Source organism: Ammospiza caudacuta, chromosome 17 (assembly GCF_027887145.1).
Source record: "Ammospiza caudacuta isolate bAmmCau1 chromosome 17, bAmmCau1.pri, whole genome shotgun sequence".
Lineage (NCBI taxonomy): Eukaryota > Metazoa > Chordata > Aves > Passeriformes > Passerellidae > Ammospiza > Ammospiza caudacuta.
In genome coordinates this window covers 10,409,174-10,428,026 of record NC_080609.1, presented here as the reverse complement: position 1 = coordinate 10,428,026, position 18,853 = coordinate 10,409,174, and the positions used below count along the sequence as shown (strand labels likewise).

Sequence of the window (18,853 nt, the reverse complement as noted above, 5' to 3'; positions counted from 1 at the left end):
ACATTTTAGATCTTTCTTGCTAGTTATATATTCTTAAAATTATGGACTATGTTGGAATGAAGTGACTCAACTCCTTATGTATTTCAAAGCTATGAATGTCAAATGCAGCATGCACGTAGATGAATATTTCTTTCAAAACAAATACCAAGTTTTGCCCTCCTATTTTAAAATACTAATCGCTAAGAAGTCATGGAAGCAATATTTTCACCTAACAAACCGTAAAAAAATTAAAACAAAACACCTTTAAATTTACAGTTTCATGGTATGGAAGGGTGCATGTAAATAAAACATAACAAGTAGCACACACACCATTTTATGTATGCCCACATAGCAGAGATTCAGCCCAAGAATACAGGTTTCTTTAATCTACCATTCAGATATTCAGCCAACAAATTTTTAAGATGCTGATCTTTTCCATCAATTATCTTAGCATGTTTGGTGTGAACTATGCCATGAAAGGAGCCAGCTCCAGGGAATCTCTACCTTTTAAAGTTGTTTAACAGCAACTTAAAAGTAGCCCTTGACGATACGTGATTATACTTGATTCTGTAAGCCCAATACATAATTACTCACAGGTATCTATTTTTTAACTGAAGCTTTATTCATTTTTAAATCTGTTAAAGGCAGCTGTCTGCTATTAATTTTGATACCTCAAGCTGAAATTTCAGCCTTACTATGCAGAGCTTTACAAGCTGCTTTATGCCAATAGTTCACACTTTGCTCCTCTGCATATCAACTATTTTACCGTAAATGCAATTTTCACATTTCCATCAAAACACCTGCTACGAATATCTGCTTGATCAGCAGCTCTGGAAGCAGCTCCTCATAAAAATAACCATGGAAGAAACAGGAAATGAAAGCCAAGGCTCCTTCCAGCCTTCCTGTGGTTTGCAAGGCGGCTGAAGAGAGGCTGCTGTGCAGGAAGGGAGGAACTTCCGAATTGCTGGCAAGGACCACACAAAAGCCACAGATCAGGTGGGGCTGGGGAGGATGGAACAGGCAGTTTTTCCATCCCCCCACCATGGGAAATGAATGCTTGAAGAGCAAATAAAGTGTGGATGCACTTTTGCATATATAAGATGCTGTGATATGAAACATGTTGCAGAGAGTAGGTGACTTCATTTTATAGCTAAGAAAAAAGTCAAGCTGACAAACAACTGGAACCCTAGGATTTGTTTCATTAAAGCCAATTTATTTCTGAGAATATGACTGATTTTTAAAAATATTTGAGAATGACCATGATGTAGATCTTCAAACTTATTTTTCTACACCTGTTAAGACAATACCATTTTCAGGCAACAAAATTTTGCATTTTTGTAGCAAGTTTGGTTTCACAATCTGAGAAACCTAAAATGAAGGAAAAGGTTATTGAAAAGATGTAAAATTAAAATTATTATTTTATGATTAATATCAAAGTCATTACAATTAGTATGTTATTGGCAAGTGTCACATTTGCTCTTTCAAACCTTCACAAATATACTTAATGAAATTATTTATATAGTGGATATTAGGGCTTTTGGAAAGGTAGATATTTCATGTCTATTTCCACCTGGAGCACCCTGCACAGGTTTTCAAAATGGAAAATTAGGAAACTTTACTTTCCTTCCAATTCCACAACCACCAGGAATAAAAGTGCTTCACACTAACATTACCAGCAGTCATTTCTAAATTGTTTGATTCCTTCTGACACAAATAAAAAATAGTCCCCATAGAAAATCTGAAAGACATTTGAAATTCCTTCAACAAAAATCTTCTAACAATGCACAAACATGGTCTCTAGCACCATGACTAATGGTAATAAGCAGGATCTGACACAACTTTACCCTAATTGGTACATCTAGTCATGCACCTTGTTTATGAAATAGGTTCAATTAGAAGTTGAGGTACCACACTTCCTTCCCCAGATGTTCCCTTTAATAGCACTACAATGAAATCATGCATGAGCATCCCCTCCCTCTTCTTAACAGTCAGCCTTTATATTGAGCAGGTTAAAGCCCTGGTGAACATTTTGTGACTCACAGAAGGCAAATCGGTTTCAGAAATTTCTAGTGGTTACAACTGCGTTAATACTCAGAGGCTGAAAGAACAGGCTGTTGAGGCCAGTGAGATGCACTGTGACATTACCTGCGTTTCTCCCACAGCAGGATGACAACTGCTAAAAGAAATTAGAACAAGAGTCTAAAGAAGAAAAGTGGATTCCGAGAGATAATAGCAAACGTTGCTTGAGGCGCCCTAGCCGACATCCTGCCCTGCCGTTCTGGGTCCCAAACCGCTGTGCAATGCTCACAGCCCTGACAGACTGGTTGGACACACGGGTCTTCCTCATCCTTCTGATGACATGAGTGCACCACATTAGGACGGAAACCAGAATAAACGCGCTGCTGGTCCCGAGGGGCAGCACTGAGGGGAGGCTCTCGGGGGTGCTCACAGAGGGAGCCGGGCTGCGGCACCGGCCGGTGCCCGCTCCGCCAGGCTCGGGGCGCTCACAGGACTGCACCTTCGGTGTGTTAACAATGGGGAAGTTACGCTCGTTTCTCTCAGCAGGTCCCTGGACAGGAAACACGGCTCCCTCCGCTTTGTGCGGTAAAAAGGCGAGAGCGAGCGGCGGCCACTGGAGCGAGGTGCGGGGATGGAGCCAGCCCTTTGCGGACTGCAGGCTCCCCGTTCCGCCCTCCCCTCCCACACGCCGGCGGAGAGGCGGCCCGCACCTGGACGCCACGCCGGGTCCTTCCTCACGGGCTCTTCCCTCAGCGCTCCCAACGCGGGGCAACAATGAGCCCCGGCTTTTCCTAAGCCAAGTCGCACTGTCCCACCCCGGCCTGTACCAGCTCTGCTCCGCCACAAGCGGCAGCCGACATCCCTCAGCAGCCGCGCCCCGCCATCAGCAGCCCTGAGCGCCGGCGACCACCGCCCCTTCCAGCGGCACCGACCCACCTCTTGTGACGGGAGGCTGCGCACCGCGGGGCGGGGCGCGGCTGCCCCGGGCCCGCCCTCTCTTTTCTTTCATTGGCTGTTTGACATAAATTCGCCTTATGATTGGTGCAGCCTCCTTTCGATCTGTGCGGCGGGCGGCTCCCCATTGGCTGCCCGCGGGCGAGGCGAGGCGAGGGTGCTGTGTTTGAATCGCGGGAGGCGGGGGGGCGGGTGGCGGCAGCAGCAGCTGCCACGTTGCCGCCGGCGCAGCCCGGCCAGAAGGGGGAGAGGTTCGGCAAAGTCCGGAACCGCTCGGCAATGGCCGGAGGCGGCTGCTGAGGCGGGGAGCGGCTGCCGGCTCGCTCTGCTCCGTTCGGTGCAAGGGGCATCGTGGGGTGGGCGCCGCCGGTCAGCCGCCAGTGAGGAGAAGGGGCGCGATGCTGGCCGACAGCCTGGTGGAGGAGTTCGAAATCCGCGAGGATGAGCCCTGGTACGACCAGCAGGACCTGCAGCAAGGTGAGCCGGGGCGGCGGCGGGGGGCGTGTGAGGGAGGGTGTGGAGCGAGCCGGGGGTGTGAGGGAAGGGGCCGCGTTGAGCGGGGCGGGTGAGGTAGGGGGCTGCGGGGACCGCCGGGGTGTGTGAGGGCAGGGGCTGGGCGAGGAGGGCGGTGTGCGAGGGAAGGGGCCGCGGCGGTGCGGGGCGCCGGGAAGGGCGCTCGGGGGCGGCGGGGCGGCGTCGGTCGTGCGGGCGAGGCGCGTCGGAGCCCGAGATCCCCGCACGGCCGCGCTTCCCGCCGGCGCCGAATCGCTGTCACCGGTGAGGACTGCGGCCGTCTTTGTCTGAGGGAAGGAGGTGCGGCAGCCGAGCTGATGGTGCCGGGTCCCCTCTCCGGCCGGAGGGAGGGAAGCGGCTCTCCGGAAAGTTGCACCTTGCACGGAATGTGCAGCTGCCCTGTTCGGGCTGGTGCTGGAAGCACCGGGTCGGATGCGCTATTGCGCCCTGTTGAGCTCTTTGTAAGGGCTTCCAGTCGATGAAGTTGTCGTAGCAATGCTCGATTAGTTGCAGGTTCCTTAGAAACTCTTTAGGTTTTCTTTTTAAAATAACAAATAACTCCGCTACACCTCGGATATATACATGTATAGCTTCTGTCATTCCATCAGTAGGTCTTAAAACACTACATGCAAGAGGTAAATGCTGTTCATTTCACAAATGAGAAAGGAGCCGTAGGAATACAAGTATAATTGCACTGAAATCTTTTAACAAGCGTGATACGGAAAGAATGTGCCATTTCCTTAAGAGCTTAGTGGCATTTATGACTGGTATTTTCTTAAGTTACTTAGTTCTACTATTTGTTCTAAATCCCGACTTTGTTTTGAAAGGCGAGTTCAAAGCTGTGGCTTCCTGCAAACCTGCTCCGGTCTTACACTTTTGCTTTTATGTTGAAATACATTAATTCTTGGGATTGGTGGGTGCTGCTGTACTGTAAAGCATAGAGAAAGCTAAGCAGTATTCCCACTGAGATCAGGTATCTGACCACAGAAACTCTTTTTGAGACGGGCCAGGTCTCTCTAATTGTATGCTATAAAAAATAGCTGACTGACAGCTGTATTTAGGTACTCCTCACCCAAAATTGATGTTTTCCTGGCTCTAGGATACAAACAAATCAGTTGAAGTAAGATCCTGAAACTGCAGTATGCTGTCACAGGGAAGAGAGTGAAAAGTTTGAAGACATGATTCAGTAATGTTTTTACTATGTCAGTGTTTATGGAGTTGAAGAACCTACAAAGAGACTTCACAATGTATAACAACTGACTTCTTACCTTCTTGATGTTTCTCTACTTTCATCTTTTAATTAAAATGAGTGAAATAATCACCAGTTGACTCTGCTGTCATCTTTTAAGAAACAGTATTCCATTCTAGAGGATTAGTGCATTTTGGGGGTTAGGTTATGTCCCCTCAACATGTGGACACAATCTTTCTGGGGATTCTCTATTTTTCCTAAATGGAGGCAACCAATAGCCTTGCCAAAAGGAAAAGGAGGAAAAGAAAGTGATAGGCAAGTTGAAATGTAAAGAAGAAATTCTTTACAGGAATGGTTTTTAAATGTTGTGCTGTACATGATTTCTGGACTCTGAAGGATCCTCCTGCTGCTGCCCAGGCTAAGACACACGGGTGTGTGTGTGTAAACAGGGTAGTAAGTGCTTATCAAGGGCTCGTGAAACTCCTCACAACCCAAACAATCAGTGCATGTTTAAAAACTGATCAGTATGGTTATGAGAACCTAGGTTGTAAAACATTAGAAAGCACCATGAAACAAGCTTGAAGTCCTTGTCAGTCGGTCTTTGAGACTTTAATTTAGGGTAGGGGTTTTGGAAAACCTTGACAGTCTTCCTGTGTACCAAAGATTTTTGCCTTGACAATGGAGATGGGCTTTTCTGGCATATTGCTCATGCATAAAGTGCTCATGGAATTCCTGTAAGGTTGGGAGCAGACATCCTTCTGCAATGTTTTGCTGAAGTATGCTGACCTTTAAAGAAGAATTTTTGTGTATGGACTGCTCTTTTTCATCTTGCTGTCACTCACTTTTACAGAATAGAGGGTATTCCAAATACAGAGCAGAAATAGGAAACTAAGTAGAAAAAAAATTCGTTTTACAATTAAGTAAACTTACACTAGCCTTACTTTTACCTCTTTCACAATTAGTGCCTGTTGCTGTTTAAAAGAATAGGCTAATTTTAGATTGAAAATCCTCTGAATAATTCTGTTAGGTGGGTTATGAAAAAGTAGCAGAGAAGGATTTTGGTACTGTTTTTATCTTTTTTTCAATGATGGTTATGCAGTCAGAAGAGATTGTGAAGCACAGGTAAGTGAGGGCTGTTCAGTATCACAGAAGACATCCTTGCAGTCTTGTTTTGGAGATTTCTGATGGAGCTGTTAAACACCAGTACAACTAATCAGATCTACTAAAACCAAGATCTTTAGATCTGCACATACGCATTTTGCATTATTAAAAACCTCTCTGCTTCCATCTTTATGGTGAAAAGGAGAAAGGCATGTCTGTCAGAATTTAGCTTTGCTTTACATAAATTTACAACAGAAAATGCAGTTTTGCTTCTAGTGTTCTACCATAACTCTCTCCAGAGGAATGTAAATTAATACTTTCCATTTTGTAGCTGGAAAACATACATGACACATTTCTCTTGTAAAATTTGCTCTTTAGAGGGCTTCCAGATACTTGACAATGTAGAAAAACGGATGCAAAAAAAATCTGAATTTTAGAAGAGATGAAATTATTTCAGTACTTGCTTCCTTTAGAGTTAAGGTTTTATTGTATGTTCCTGAGTGCTCCCACTGTATTTTCCCCCTCAGAAACAAATTACCTTAATTATAAAAGTGTTTCTGCCATAGTAACCCATTTGTGCCTCTGCCAGTCTAACAAACAGAGTGAGTGTGAGGTATGACATGAATGCCATTATTCACCTTTTTCTCCAAACACTGTGTGCTGTGTGCTCTTTGATTAGTAGGTGAGGGGGCATTTAAGAATGAAGCTATAAACTCCTAAATATACTTAAACATGAAAACAAACTTTCACTTTGGGAAGGGAAATGATAGTAATTCCATTATGCATTATGCCTTTAACATAATCCTAAATCCTCTCTAAAGCTCTTTTTCTACTCTATTAAAATAAAAGAATAGACTGGTCTTTGCTTTGAATGATATTGTTTTAAAGGTGGTGGCTCCTAGTGAAGATCTGTGCAGTACAAGAACTTGTGAAGCAGGACTCCATTTTCTATAGGATAATGAATTCATTGAATTTGAAGACTACAGTATTCTGTAATGAGATAGAACAAACAGCTTGGTGTTTGACTGGGAGTTATTCTGGCCATGGTAAACAATGTGCAATCTGTTTACCAAATGGGAAAAATTTAAGCAGGATGCCTTAAGGTTTCCTTATCCAAATACTTTAAATCCTGCTTTGTAATGAGTAATGCTACAGTGAAAAAGTGATGTGAGGATAAACTCCTAAGTACAGACTAATATGCCTTGTGCCTTCTAATTGTACATCTTTTAAAACTGAAGAACTCCCATGCAGTGAGATTTCTTTTAAATAATTTTATGGCATTTAAGCTAAGAATCTGACCTTAAGGTAGGAAACAATGCATTGTGCTCTAAAGAATGTGTAAAGAATAGCACAGCTGTTGTTTTGCCAGAATTGGACTTCTACAACTTCATAGACAAATGTTTGTACTGACTTGTCCTTGTAAGTCTGGATTTGGGCTTTGGCAAATGTGTGGAGATGGAGAAATCATTTTGGACAGGCTGCCAGCTGAAGGTTAGCACAAAACAATCTTGGAGCAGTATTGGATGTGTTACAGTTCCCAGCTGATAAGATAACAGAGGGAGCATAAATGTTAAAAAAGGGCATTGCAATCAAATGAAAATGGAATTAATGTGTTTGCTTCTCTGGCTGTAACCACTGATGATGCAATACATGTCTCCTGTTTATTCATTTAAAGCTTCTTGATGTGACTCAAAGATTTTCTGGACTTTTCTTCTCTTGATTAATGATACAAGTTCTGTGTGAGAACTAACAAGGTGGTATTGAATGCATGCAGGTCATGGGTCATGTGATGGGAAGGAGGTGGAAAATAAGATATTTCTAGAAATCTCTTGGATCCTAGACATGTAGTACCCTCCACAGAGTAACTGCAATTTTAGCATTAATACCAAGATTTATTACTTTGTCACATTATGTTAGCTTTTAAATTACACGTGTCTTTCAACATAATAATACAGAAGATCTAGCATTTTGATGCTGTTGAGCAAATATCAAACTTCCCTCTAGAACAGAGCTGAGTGTTCAGATGACTTATTTCTTAATTTGCAACAGCTACAGTCACTGCACCCGGGAGGTGATTGAAGATGACTGAAGTGAAATTGAGATTAAATGCCCGAGAACAAATGACATTTAAAGTGATGTTTTGAAGCACATGAAACAGTTCTTGTCATCTGAGTTTATGAGCTTGAAAAGCAGAATAGCTGCAAGTCTCCATCAATTTTATATCTTTTGATAATATTGTTTCACCATGAAAAGCATCTGAAACCTTCATTTAGCACTATGATCCTGAGTGACCTGAGCTCTGCTAGAGGGGTAATGGGGAGGAACAGCCAAGTCAATGAAGAGTTCATCAGCTTTGGCCTGGCTCTGGGCTGATGAGCAGTTATGGGGTCTGCTGTGCTCATTGCTCTGAGTGCTGTGGAGAGCGTGAAGCCCCAGAGACCTGGAGCAGAGCTGGTGCAGCCTGGGCTGGGAGGGGAACATGGCTGGGTGTGTCTGAAGGGCCACGGGGGAACTGAGGAACCCTCATGACATAAATGTGTCCCTGGGTGTCAGGGCTGACTTAGCATAAACCTGAGAAGAACATCACTAATGCAAATCTAACTTCATGTTGGGTACTGGAGATAACTCACAGCAGTTGTAACAGCAATGAGAAAATACCTCAAGTGTTTGATAGCAGGCTTCAGAATTAGATTACATCCTTGTTTCTCTCACTCACATGCAAACATGATTTCTTTGTTTAGATCTTCACCTTGCTGCTGAGCTTGGCAAGACGCTACTGGACCGTAACACTGAACTAGAAGAATCCTTGCAGCAAATGTATGCAACAAATCAAGAGCAGCTGCAGGAGATAGAGGTAAAATATCTAAAGGATCCCTGTGTGAAAACATCTAGACCTGCATCATACAGTGTATAAGTTAAGCTCTGAATTTCTTTGAGATCTAATGGAAAATACTGAACAATCTTTCACCACTTCTGCTATTTTGAGAATTTGAGAACTGGTAAAGGTGGCTCATACTTAGAACTGTTTGTGTGATTACCAGAAGCTTTGTGCCACTAAACGTTGGATTTGCTTTAATGACAAATGCCTGGTATTTTTTAGTTTTGTACAGAGAAGATACTTCAGTTATTTTTATTGCTAAACTTTCTGATCTTGCCAGGTAAAATAACATCAAATTATATGATGACAAAGACATTAATAATTTAAACTATTACATGAGAATTAATGATTGCAGCATTGTAATTTAAAAGCTGATAAGTGCAGAAGTGAGATTTAAGTAAAATCTGAAGATATTTACTTCCACTAAACTGATCTGTGATAAAGGGAGCTAAAGTCTATTTCAATGTAAAAGAAACCCTGTAATGACAAAAAAAAACCAAAAAAAACCCAAAAAAAACAAAACAAAACAAAAAAAAAAAACAAAAACAAAACAAAACAAAAAAAAACAGAAAAAAACCCCATTTAAGTAGTATCTAAATATAGGATATAGTGGATATATTGCTCCATATTTTCCAGGGAAAAAACCCAAAAACATAACCATCCTTTCAAAACCAGTCATCTTTAGATAACTGAGAGGAAAAACCTGGCTATTTTTGGCAATTTCTCTTTTTTTTAATACTGCCTGTGTTCTTGCAGACCTAGCATTTGTCAGCATAATGAGATTTTTTTTTCAGCTATTAGAGGGCAATGCATGGTCTCTAATAATTAAATTATTAAATATTCAGGACTTTGCTGACTGACAACATATTGAAAATGTAGTCAGCATTTCCATTTGGTTCTGGTGTGAATCACAGGGAACAGGCTTTGACTGGTATGTACCAGATTTTTACAAAATCTGAGTTCCTTTGTGCTAGCAGTACTGCAATTAGAGATGTGCATTTTGTACAGTTGGAATTTCAGACTGAAAATGCTCACTATTGTAGTGGCAACAGGTAACTGAAAGAATCCTAACCTTAATAATTACAGAATTATTGGTGTCTTTAAAGTAGTCAACACAAATGCAGCATTTATAGTAAGTGAGGAGGAATTTTTCTGAGTGCAGGTTTGATTTGTGTTTTTAGAGGTTACTTTTGTTTTTGTACCTCATCTATTGGCTCTTTCTTCTGTTATGTGCTAACTGAAATTTTTGTTATCCTGTTCATTCTGAGATACACTGGTTGGAATGGCTGATGTTTATATTACTGCCACAGCATTAGAAGATGTATTTACTTCTGCAGAGACTGAAATACCTCATTGCCATGAATAGCTTTTATAAAAAGATCAGTTCTGAAGGTGTAGAGAAGACAAACACTTCCAAGGTGCTGTACAAATACTGTACACAAGGTACTTGTATGAACAGCCATATTTAAGAGAGTGTTTAGCAGAGTTCCAACATACCTTTGAAATAACACACAAGAACTTTGTGACAGGCAACTAACCTGGCTGATGGAGTGTAGCTACTTAATTAGCAGCATTTTAACACTGTCTAGAAATGTGGAAAATATTATTTGACTACACTGATTTACAGAAACAGTGCAGTGCTGGTAAAAATGCAATATCCTCTTGGTTTAAGCCAGTTTACTTGTTTAGCTGTTCTGGTGGTTCAGTGTTTGCAGAGGACATGAGAGAGCTGCAGCTCCAGAAGTGTCACCAGTGTCCTTGCAGCAGTGATCTATAGCTGGTGTGCTGCAGGGCCAAGTACACTACAGTCACACAAACTCAGACACAACACAAGATTAATTTTTTTCTCTCAATGTCTTGCTCTACCTAGACTTTGGCAATGCTACCTTTTGAAGGCTTTATCTGATAGCTCTTCAATCTCTTTCCTCCTCTCTCTCAAGGAGAGTAGATGTGTATTGGATTGTCCTATTAGCTCCCTCCAAGAGGAGAGGGAGAGTGGGAGAACAGTTTTTGTGATTCTTCTGGTATATAAATAGTGCCTGCACCTTTTCTTTGCCCAGCTTGTTGAGCCAAAGGCTGGATTTGTATCTGCTGTAGTAACAAGCTGTCTTCCCAATCCTATCTCCTGTCTCAGTGTTTTCTCTTTCCCCAGTGCCATTTTAAAGTGTAATAGCAGCACAAAGAAGTTTCTCTTGCACCTGGATTTCTGTCAGGAAAGGGAAAATGAACCCCTCGTTCAAATACCCAGAGACCCTCCAATTGAGGAGATGAAAATATTGGCTTACTGGCACAAGGAATTGTTACAGGAATTCACTGAAACAAATGGGAATAAAGTTTGCAATGTATAAAGTAATGTATAAAAATATGCAAGGTATAAAGCAGTTCAGTCTCTTATTTTCATACCAGCATTTCTGGCCCTTGTGGAATCACAGGATACCCCGTTGCACAGGATTCATGTGCAAATGGCATATTCAGTCTCTATGCTTGATTTTTCCCAATTTTCAAGTCTCTGTAACCTACCCGTGATCATTCAGCTGTTCCTGTAGCTACAACACTGAATTTCTGAACTAGCTTATTCAGTGCAGTATATCCATGTAAATCTTTGGGACTCTCCCTATTAATTTGGATCTTATGGGCAGCAAAGTCTAGAGCTGGCTGAGAAATCATTCTGAAATACAGCATTGCCTTTGCTGGAGGAGAAGGGTCAAAGGCTGTGGTGTGCTTAAGATTACATCTCCTCTATTAAATACTAACACATTGAACATTTTACAGCTTTGGATCATTATATCTGACCTTTGTGCTGACACGTGTGCCACTCACTAATCACTGTGGATGTAATAAAGGCTGCATGGAAACAGCAGCTTTATTCCTGCCTGAATCTGTTCTGAGCACTCAGACCTTGGAAATCCTGACACTCTCCAGTTTCCATGTGCTAGAATGAAAGGTGCTGCTTCATGTTAGGTGCTCCATTGTAGGCGACATAGATTAAACATGAACTTCTGAAGTATTTATGACATCATCTTTGGTGGTCTGGTTGTACCAGGCCAACTGGACACCAGCCCTGAAGATGCTGGAGATGGAAGGTGGAGGAAGTTGTGCTTCCCCCCTTGCATTCATCTCAAAGGTCTGCAAAAGCCCATTGTAAAAAGTACCAGCATCTCTTCAGGCACCAAACCTTGGCTCCTGTGCTTAACCCACTCCTGTATTGCAGAAGAAAGTCTGAGGATCTCCAGCTCCTTCCTTCAGCTATAACCAATAGGGAAAGTTAATCTGAAATGGGTCACATTGAGATTCTACTGCTAATCTACCTTCTATTTCTGTGTAAATCCTCTGTCATGTGTGCACAGGCTACAAAAGGATCTAGCCAACAGCTATCATGTTGATCTTCTGGAAGTCTGTATGGAGCAGTTACTAGTCCTAGATTAACTTATTATCTGTTCTTAAATTGCCTAAAATGTAAACCCAACAATCTTCTAATGAGGTAAAAGGTTAAGTAGAATAGTAGAAGTTTTGAGTATATAACAGGCCTATGTAAAGAGAAGTAATTCTGCCTAGGAGTTTGCTGGATGTTCCTGCTTGAAGCTTAGTTTTAAGAAGGTAACATGTAGTAATACAGAATATATTGTAAAATACAAACTCTATATAAGAACAAAATATTTCACATTTAGGGGGTTAGACTCAAACAGAAAATTACTATCTCATGTAAATGCTCATGTCCTGAGTGGGAGAATATAAGACACTTTTTTAAAGAGCTTTAGGTGATTGTGAACTGCTTAGACTAAGAATTCCAAGCTTTCTGACGTTATTCAGGAAACTAAACACTGTGTGTAGTTAATTGTAAAACCCAAGAGGATTACATTGAGAATACTTCATGTGAGGTTTTATTTTTTTAAAAAGGCCATGAGACCTTTGTTTGGGGATTACAGTAACTGGAATAGTTCCCTGTGAGAAATTAAAGATTTGAATTCAATAAGTTATACTGCCTAACACATACTAGCCACATACTGTCTTAAGAGTGACCACAACCTAAATTCTGCCATGCTGAACCTAATGCTGCTTCAGACAGGAATAACTTGGGTCAGCTGAAAATATGTTTAATTATGGATGGTGCTACCCAATATTTCAGTTTTAATGTTGAGAAAATTGTTGGGTCAACGCAGATAAGAAATTTCAGTTGGAGCAGACTGCAACCTTTAGCACACAGGGGACAGGTAAGGGCTGTGTTGGAGCCTGAAGGCTCTATCAGTGCTGACTGCAGCACAGCCCCATGCAGAAGGCTTGGGCACAGATAAAGAGAGCTGGCACCATCCACAGCTGGCCCCATCCAACCCACTCCTCCAGGGAGGGGCTGCTGCATCATCCTGGGGTGGCCTCCATAACAAAGGCAAGCTGCCTAGGTACTGATAGTGTCTCCTCAGCTTACCAAAGCAAACACAGGAATTTACATTTGGAAAACTCAGGAGTTTCTCTCTGAATGTGAGCAGAAATGCAGCACAGGAGCTGTGCCTTGTGTTTCAAGGGCAAACAGTAACAGCAGAACTGTCTTGCAGTACCTCACAAAGCAAGTGGAGCTCCTGCGGCAGATGAACGACCAGCATGCCAAAGTCTATGAACAGCTGGATGTGACAGCAAGAGAACTGGAAGACACTAATCAAAAACTGGTTGCAGAGAGTAGAGCTTCACAACAAAAGATAATAAGGTAACAGATTTTTAGAGATTCCCTCCCCCCAGCTGTTAATATCAGTAAGAGCAGTCCAGGTGTATTTGTGCAGTTACTGAGTGTCTGTCTGTGCCTAGTGGATTTCTACAATACTGGCAAATTGAAAGGTTAGGTTTATTTAAAGGTCTTTTCACCTTTTAGCTTGACAGAGACTATTGAAAGTCTGCAAACACACATAGATGACCTGCAGCGACAAGTGGAAGAACTGAAGAAGCCCGGACGAGGCCGGATGAGCCAGGAGAGATCTGAGCAGCCCAGGTCAATGCACAGCTTCTCATGCTTGAAGGAGCTCTACGACCTCCGCCAGTAAGAGTTTTTACCTTACAGAGCAAAGAACACTAAACTATTTTAAGCAAAACTTTAAAACCTAAGACACAAGCTGGAAAAAAAACTACCTGACATTCACAACTAGCAAAGCATCTCTGCTGTATGGTACTGTCATTACTTCTGGTCTGCTTCTAGACCACACCAGTATTGGTGCTCCACTTTGTCCCCAGAGCCAGCCATGTCAAATGATAGCATAGAAAGCTTACAACACTTTGCCCCCCAGTATTTTCAGTCAGATAAAAGCAAACACACAGATAATCTGAAAAACAAACTCACTAAATGCAAAATATTTCCTGTAACTTACGATTTCCTTGGATGTCCATGGATATTTCCGTAGCTTTTTCGAGCTGAAGCTGGGGAAGAGGACACCTAAACTGGGAAAATGGTGGCTGGGCTGCTGGGCTGCCCTTTTAAATGTAGAGCCATTTGAGCCAGCTGACCTGCATTAATGGGGCCATCGGGACAATCACCTGGTAAAAGCTCAAACTAACTGCAAGCCTAAAGGGCAATTTTGTAAAGAAAGCATCTCCACAGACAGAACAGGCTCTTGTGTCTATATGGAGGTACTCTAGAATAAATCATAAATCCCAAAAGAAGTTATTTCTTGACAATTCAAAAGATAACTGAATCCTTCAAGCTGCCAAAGGCTTGTGAAAATACCAGCCTCCAGCATTGCTTTGTCAATTATGAAGCATGTTTGTATATCAATAATGACAAAAGTTACAGGAGTGGAGTGCTGTAGAAAAAAATAGTGTCAGAAAGTACTGTGTGGTAAAGGGAGGCAATGTGTATTTAAACTTAAATTATAATTTAAACTTACATTATTCAGTCAGCTTGTCTGTAACATGAAACTGTTAACAAGCTGCCATTCTGCCTAAGCTGTGAGCTTGGTTCAGTGGCATGTAAGTCCTTACAAACCCTGCTCTGATTACTAAACTGACTGATTGGTTAGTGCAATGGCCCCTGTTAGTGCTCTGAAGTGTGTTAGCACACAGTTTAAATATGTCATTAGTTACCCAGGACAGGAAAGCTTTAGGTGTGGTCAGCTGTACTTCCTATCTTTGATAATCCCTATTTTGTTCTGCAGGTATTTCGTTTATGATCACGTCTTTGCAGAGAAGATTACGTCTATGGATAGTCAGCTAAGTCCTCTAGAAGAAGAGAATGAGAAGTTGAAGAAGGCAGTGACAGTTCTGCAAGCCCAGCTGAATGTAGAGAAAGAGAAGAGGGTGACCATGGAAGAGGAGTACAGTCTGATGGTGAAAGAGAACTGTGAGCTGGAGCGGAGGCTGGTTGACACAGACCTGTATCGGGCTCGTGCGGAGGAGCTGGAAGCAGAAGTAGCTGAGATGCGACAGATCCTTCAGTCTGAAAACAGCCTCCATAATGCAGAGAAATTGGTGCCAGAATCCTTTTTCATTTCATTCAAGGAATCTCTGGACAGGGAGCTTGGTCAGAGCCTGGCAGATGATGGACTTGTGACAGTATCGGAGCTTGAGAAGAAGGCACTGAAACGGAGCTGCAGCGAGAGCCTCCTGAGCAGCGCGGCCGGGGCAGACATCCTCAGGGGCCACGAGGAAACCTGCATCAGGAGAGCTGAAGCTGTGAAGCAGCGAGGGATCTCTGTACTCAATGAAGTTGATGCTCAGTACAATGCTCTGAAAGTGAAGTATGAGGAGCTTTTGAAGAAGTGTCAAGTGGATGAAGATTCTTTGAAACACAAGGCTGTACAAACACTGAAGCAGTATTCCAAAGACCTAAACGTGGGGAACACCCAGTATGATCTTTCAGCTAGCAATCAAGAATTCACAATTGCTGAGCTAAGTGACTCTTCCACAAATGCTCCCCCTGAATACAAAGCACTATTCAAGGAGATTTTTAGCTGTATCAGAAAAACAAAAGAAGAAATAGATGAACACAGAGCAAAGTACAAGACTCTCTCCTCTCAGCCCTAACCTTATCTATTAGTCAAGAAAACACTTCATATGAATGTCAGAAGACCCCTTAAACTGATGTGTTTCTTAAGCACTCAAAATGAATGTTTTGGATAGGCTGGTAGCCCTGTAGTTAACAAGCTAGTTAGTTATCAGCTAGATTCCCTGTTCCTGTGTAGCAGTAGATTTAATGTTTAGCACTGTCACACAAACCAGTGGTTGTAAAGCAAACAAACATCATAGTTTTATGCTACACTACTACTTCAAATTACACTTCAGCTCTGGCCAGAGCAGTGACTGGCACTTGTTTCCTTAGTCCACTTCAGAAATAACAGAGCTGAGAACTCTGAATCTCTCACAAGAACCAGACTCAAGCTCTCCTTTGGTTCACAGGGATGGTCTAGCCCTGTGACTACACTGATGGAGAAAATGAACAAAAGCAAAGCCCCGACCAGTCCCAGGGGCAGCAACTCCTCAGCTCCAGGAGGGGAGCAGTCCAGCTATCTTGCTTTGGCAGGGTGGTGGAAAGCTGTGCTTGCTTTAAGCTAATACCATGCTTTCACAATCACTAAGTTCTCCCCCAGATTAGTATAAATGTCTTTCTACTAAGAAAGGATTTGATGTAAAGTTTGTGTGGCTTTTTAGATATGGTTTCCTTTGTAGGGCACTTTGTCTTAAGGCAAGATACTGTGAATTGACTCTATGTGTTACTTGGGACCTACGGTTCTCTGGTGGAATGTCTGCAAAGTTCATTTTTATGTGTATTTGGTGAGTTAGAGAGTTGTTATTTAGCTATTTAACTTTAGAAGTAGCATTGACATAGTGGAGTAGCTTTTAATGTTGCATACCACAAACTCTAAGTGCTTGAGGAGACAGGCCAGGTAAAACCTTACATTGTTTTGTCTCTTGCTTCCAGTGTTGGCCTCTCTTAATCTATTCCATGCTGCCTGGGGGCTGCCAGCACAAATCCTACTGAAAATGGGACCATACTCTTGTTCTCCCTCTCCTTTTCCATTCCCTAATAGTAATTGATACAATAATTTCTGAAAAACAATGAACATGGAGAAGGTTGTTCTTCAGAACAGAGAGAAATGAGGAGGAAAGAAGAAAGGCACAATGAAAGGTGACATTCTTCTCCTTGTAAAGGGTCTCATAGCTTAATGTGGCCAGCAGTTTTTGGGAAGCAGCTTCCTTCTGGCTTGCTGCAAGGTACCAAACCCTTGACCCAGAATGTTGACAGTTTTCTCACCTTTAGTCCAGCTGCTGCAGCTCTGCTGCCTTACACTGTTCTCTGTTCTGCTCATCCTTCAGGTGCAGTATCAACACTTCATGTTGTGGGAGTTTCTCTAAAACATGTATTGCAGTCTGAAAATTATTTAAAAATGGGAATTGAATCTTCTGAATATTTTTCTAAGCAAATAAATAATCCAGTCAAGCTGCATGTGTAAGTAGTAATTATATCCATCTGTGCCAATCAGGAAACTGAACTTGGTTCAGCTGGCACCTGCATTATCTAGTACTGCTGTCTTTCCTACAGAGCTCAGATAGAGTTCCCACAAAATTTGTATTTTAGAAGAGTTATGCTACGTGGAAAAGAACAGACCTGTCTAGGACAGAAATCCAGATGAAAATAAGTAGTTGTTCCTCATTGTTGTGGTTTTTGTCAGTGCTGTTAAAAAAAAAGCCAAGGGTGGGGAAAGCAGAAAAGCTGCTGTGCCTGAGGTTTCTGTCCTGTCACTGTGTCCCTCACCCCAGTTCAGAGACTGGAAAGCAGCACCCTGAGAAAGACAAAGTGGTTCCCTGCCAGTGTTCCTCACCACTGCAGGGATGGGCAAACCACACCTGCTGGGCAGCAGCAGTTCCAGTGTGAGTAGTGTGCAAGGGTGAGAGTGTGCCTGAGTGTGCCTGTGAACTGCTGTAAGTATGGGGACAATATTCTTAGCCAATCTTATCTGGATTAACTATTTTAATCTTCTTATTTTGGTCAACAACTCAACTCAGCCTTTTCTGAGCATAAGTCGATGAAATCAATGGAATCCCCTTTAGCCAATCTGTGCTGTGCCCACAGCAGAGAGCAGGAGCAGCAGTGCCCAGGCTGTGCTGTGCCCACAGGAAAGCACAGGAGCAGCAGTGCCCAGGCTGTGCTGTGCCCACAGCAGATCCTCCTGCTGGCACTGCAGGTGAGGCCAGGTCAGGATGAGCCACCCAGCCTCAACAGGGAGTTCAGGGACTGCACTCACTTGGCTCTCTGCCTCCATCCTTCCTCCCCAGGCCTTCAGGATGTAAAAGGAGCAGGTGCAGCTTCTATTTCTTCTTGGACAAATACAAGGCGGGGTAGAATTGACCTTTGAGATAAAATTTTATTTAAAAATTACACAAAATAGAGGTTTTACATGGTTGCCGTGTGGTAACTACAGCTGGATGCCTTCCAGATGATGCCCTCAGTTACTTACCTTGCTCTGTCACATACAGTAATGCACAAGGTCCCTCAAACCATCCCCACACCAGCAGAAGAAATCCAGAAGCTGTTCCCCATGTCTCAGATGTAGGTGCTTCTCCAAATAACTCATTTCACAGACAACAGGTGAGAACAATGGTTATGTAGTACAGAGTTCACAGACAGTGATTTTGTTCCCCCCTCCCAGGCCTGACATTCCCATGAACACGACTATCTGCTCTCTATGAAGAGGGCTGCAAGGGCTATGACAATGCTCACACTAAAGTATGAGCATCCAGGGATTTAACAAAAACTGGGATGTTTGTAAACAAATTTAATTTATTGGCATTACTTACAAAATAAAGTTTTAGACCATGATTTTCCATCATGTCTGTGTCACTATATGGTTTTATTTTGTCATAACGAAACAGAAGGAGAATTGCAATACATTAGAAATCCCAGATTAATCAAGCTGCAGACAGGGTCCCACGGTGCCTTCGCGGCGGCTCTGCGCCTCGAGGCCACGCAAACTCTGAGTCTGGGCTGGCAGGGGCTGCCACGCCCCAGGGCAGCTCAGATCCCGCGCTGGCTGCCAGCCACGGCATTGCTCCGCCTGTGCCACCTGCTGGGGCTCCTCCTGCGTCCCCGAGGTCACCGACACCTCTGCCCCGCTGTCAGGACTGCACCGTCCCCTTTAAATACCACATCCCTCCGTAGCTCACGCAGCAGTCCTGCGGAGAGGGAAAGGAATGCTCTGTTAGCTCTGTTAGGCTGCTCGGCCCGTGGGAGGCACCATCCCTGG

General features: G+C 42.9%; 2 protein-coding genes across 2 annotated transcripts in view; one reads left to right on the top strand and one right to left on the bottom strand.

The window, feature by feature from the left end:
- Positions 1-3,209: 3,209 nt before the first annotated feature.
- CDR2 (cerebellar degeneration related protein 2) lies at positions 3,210-18,431 on the top strand. Its single transcript, XM_058816214.1, has 5 exons — positions 3,210-3,429; positions 8,497-8,609; positions 13,184-13,332; positions 13,495-13,659; positions 14,768-18,431. The coding sequence occupies exons 1-5, from the start codon at positions 3,351-3,353 to the stop codon at positions 15,633-15,635; spliced, it is 1,374 nt and encodes a 457-aa protein (XP_058672197.1). The 5' UTR covers positions 3,210-3,350; the 3' UTR covers positions 15,636-18,431.
- Positions 17,966-18,853, bottom strand: part of POLR3E (RNA polymerase III subunit E) — a 28,024-nt gene continuing 27,136 nt past the window's right edge. Inside the window, exon 21 of the mRNA XM_058816213.1 lies at positions 17,966-18,782. Coding sequence (XP_058672196.1) covers positions 18,726-18,782 — 57 coding nt within the window. The 3' untranslated portion in view covers positions 17,966-18,725. The remainder of the gene's footprint in view (positions 18,783-18,853) is intronic.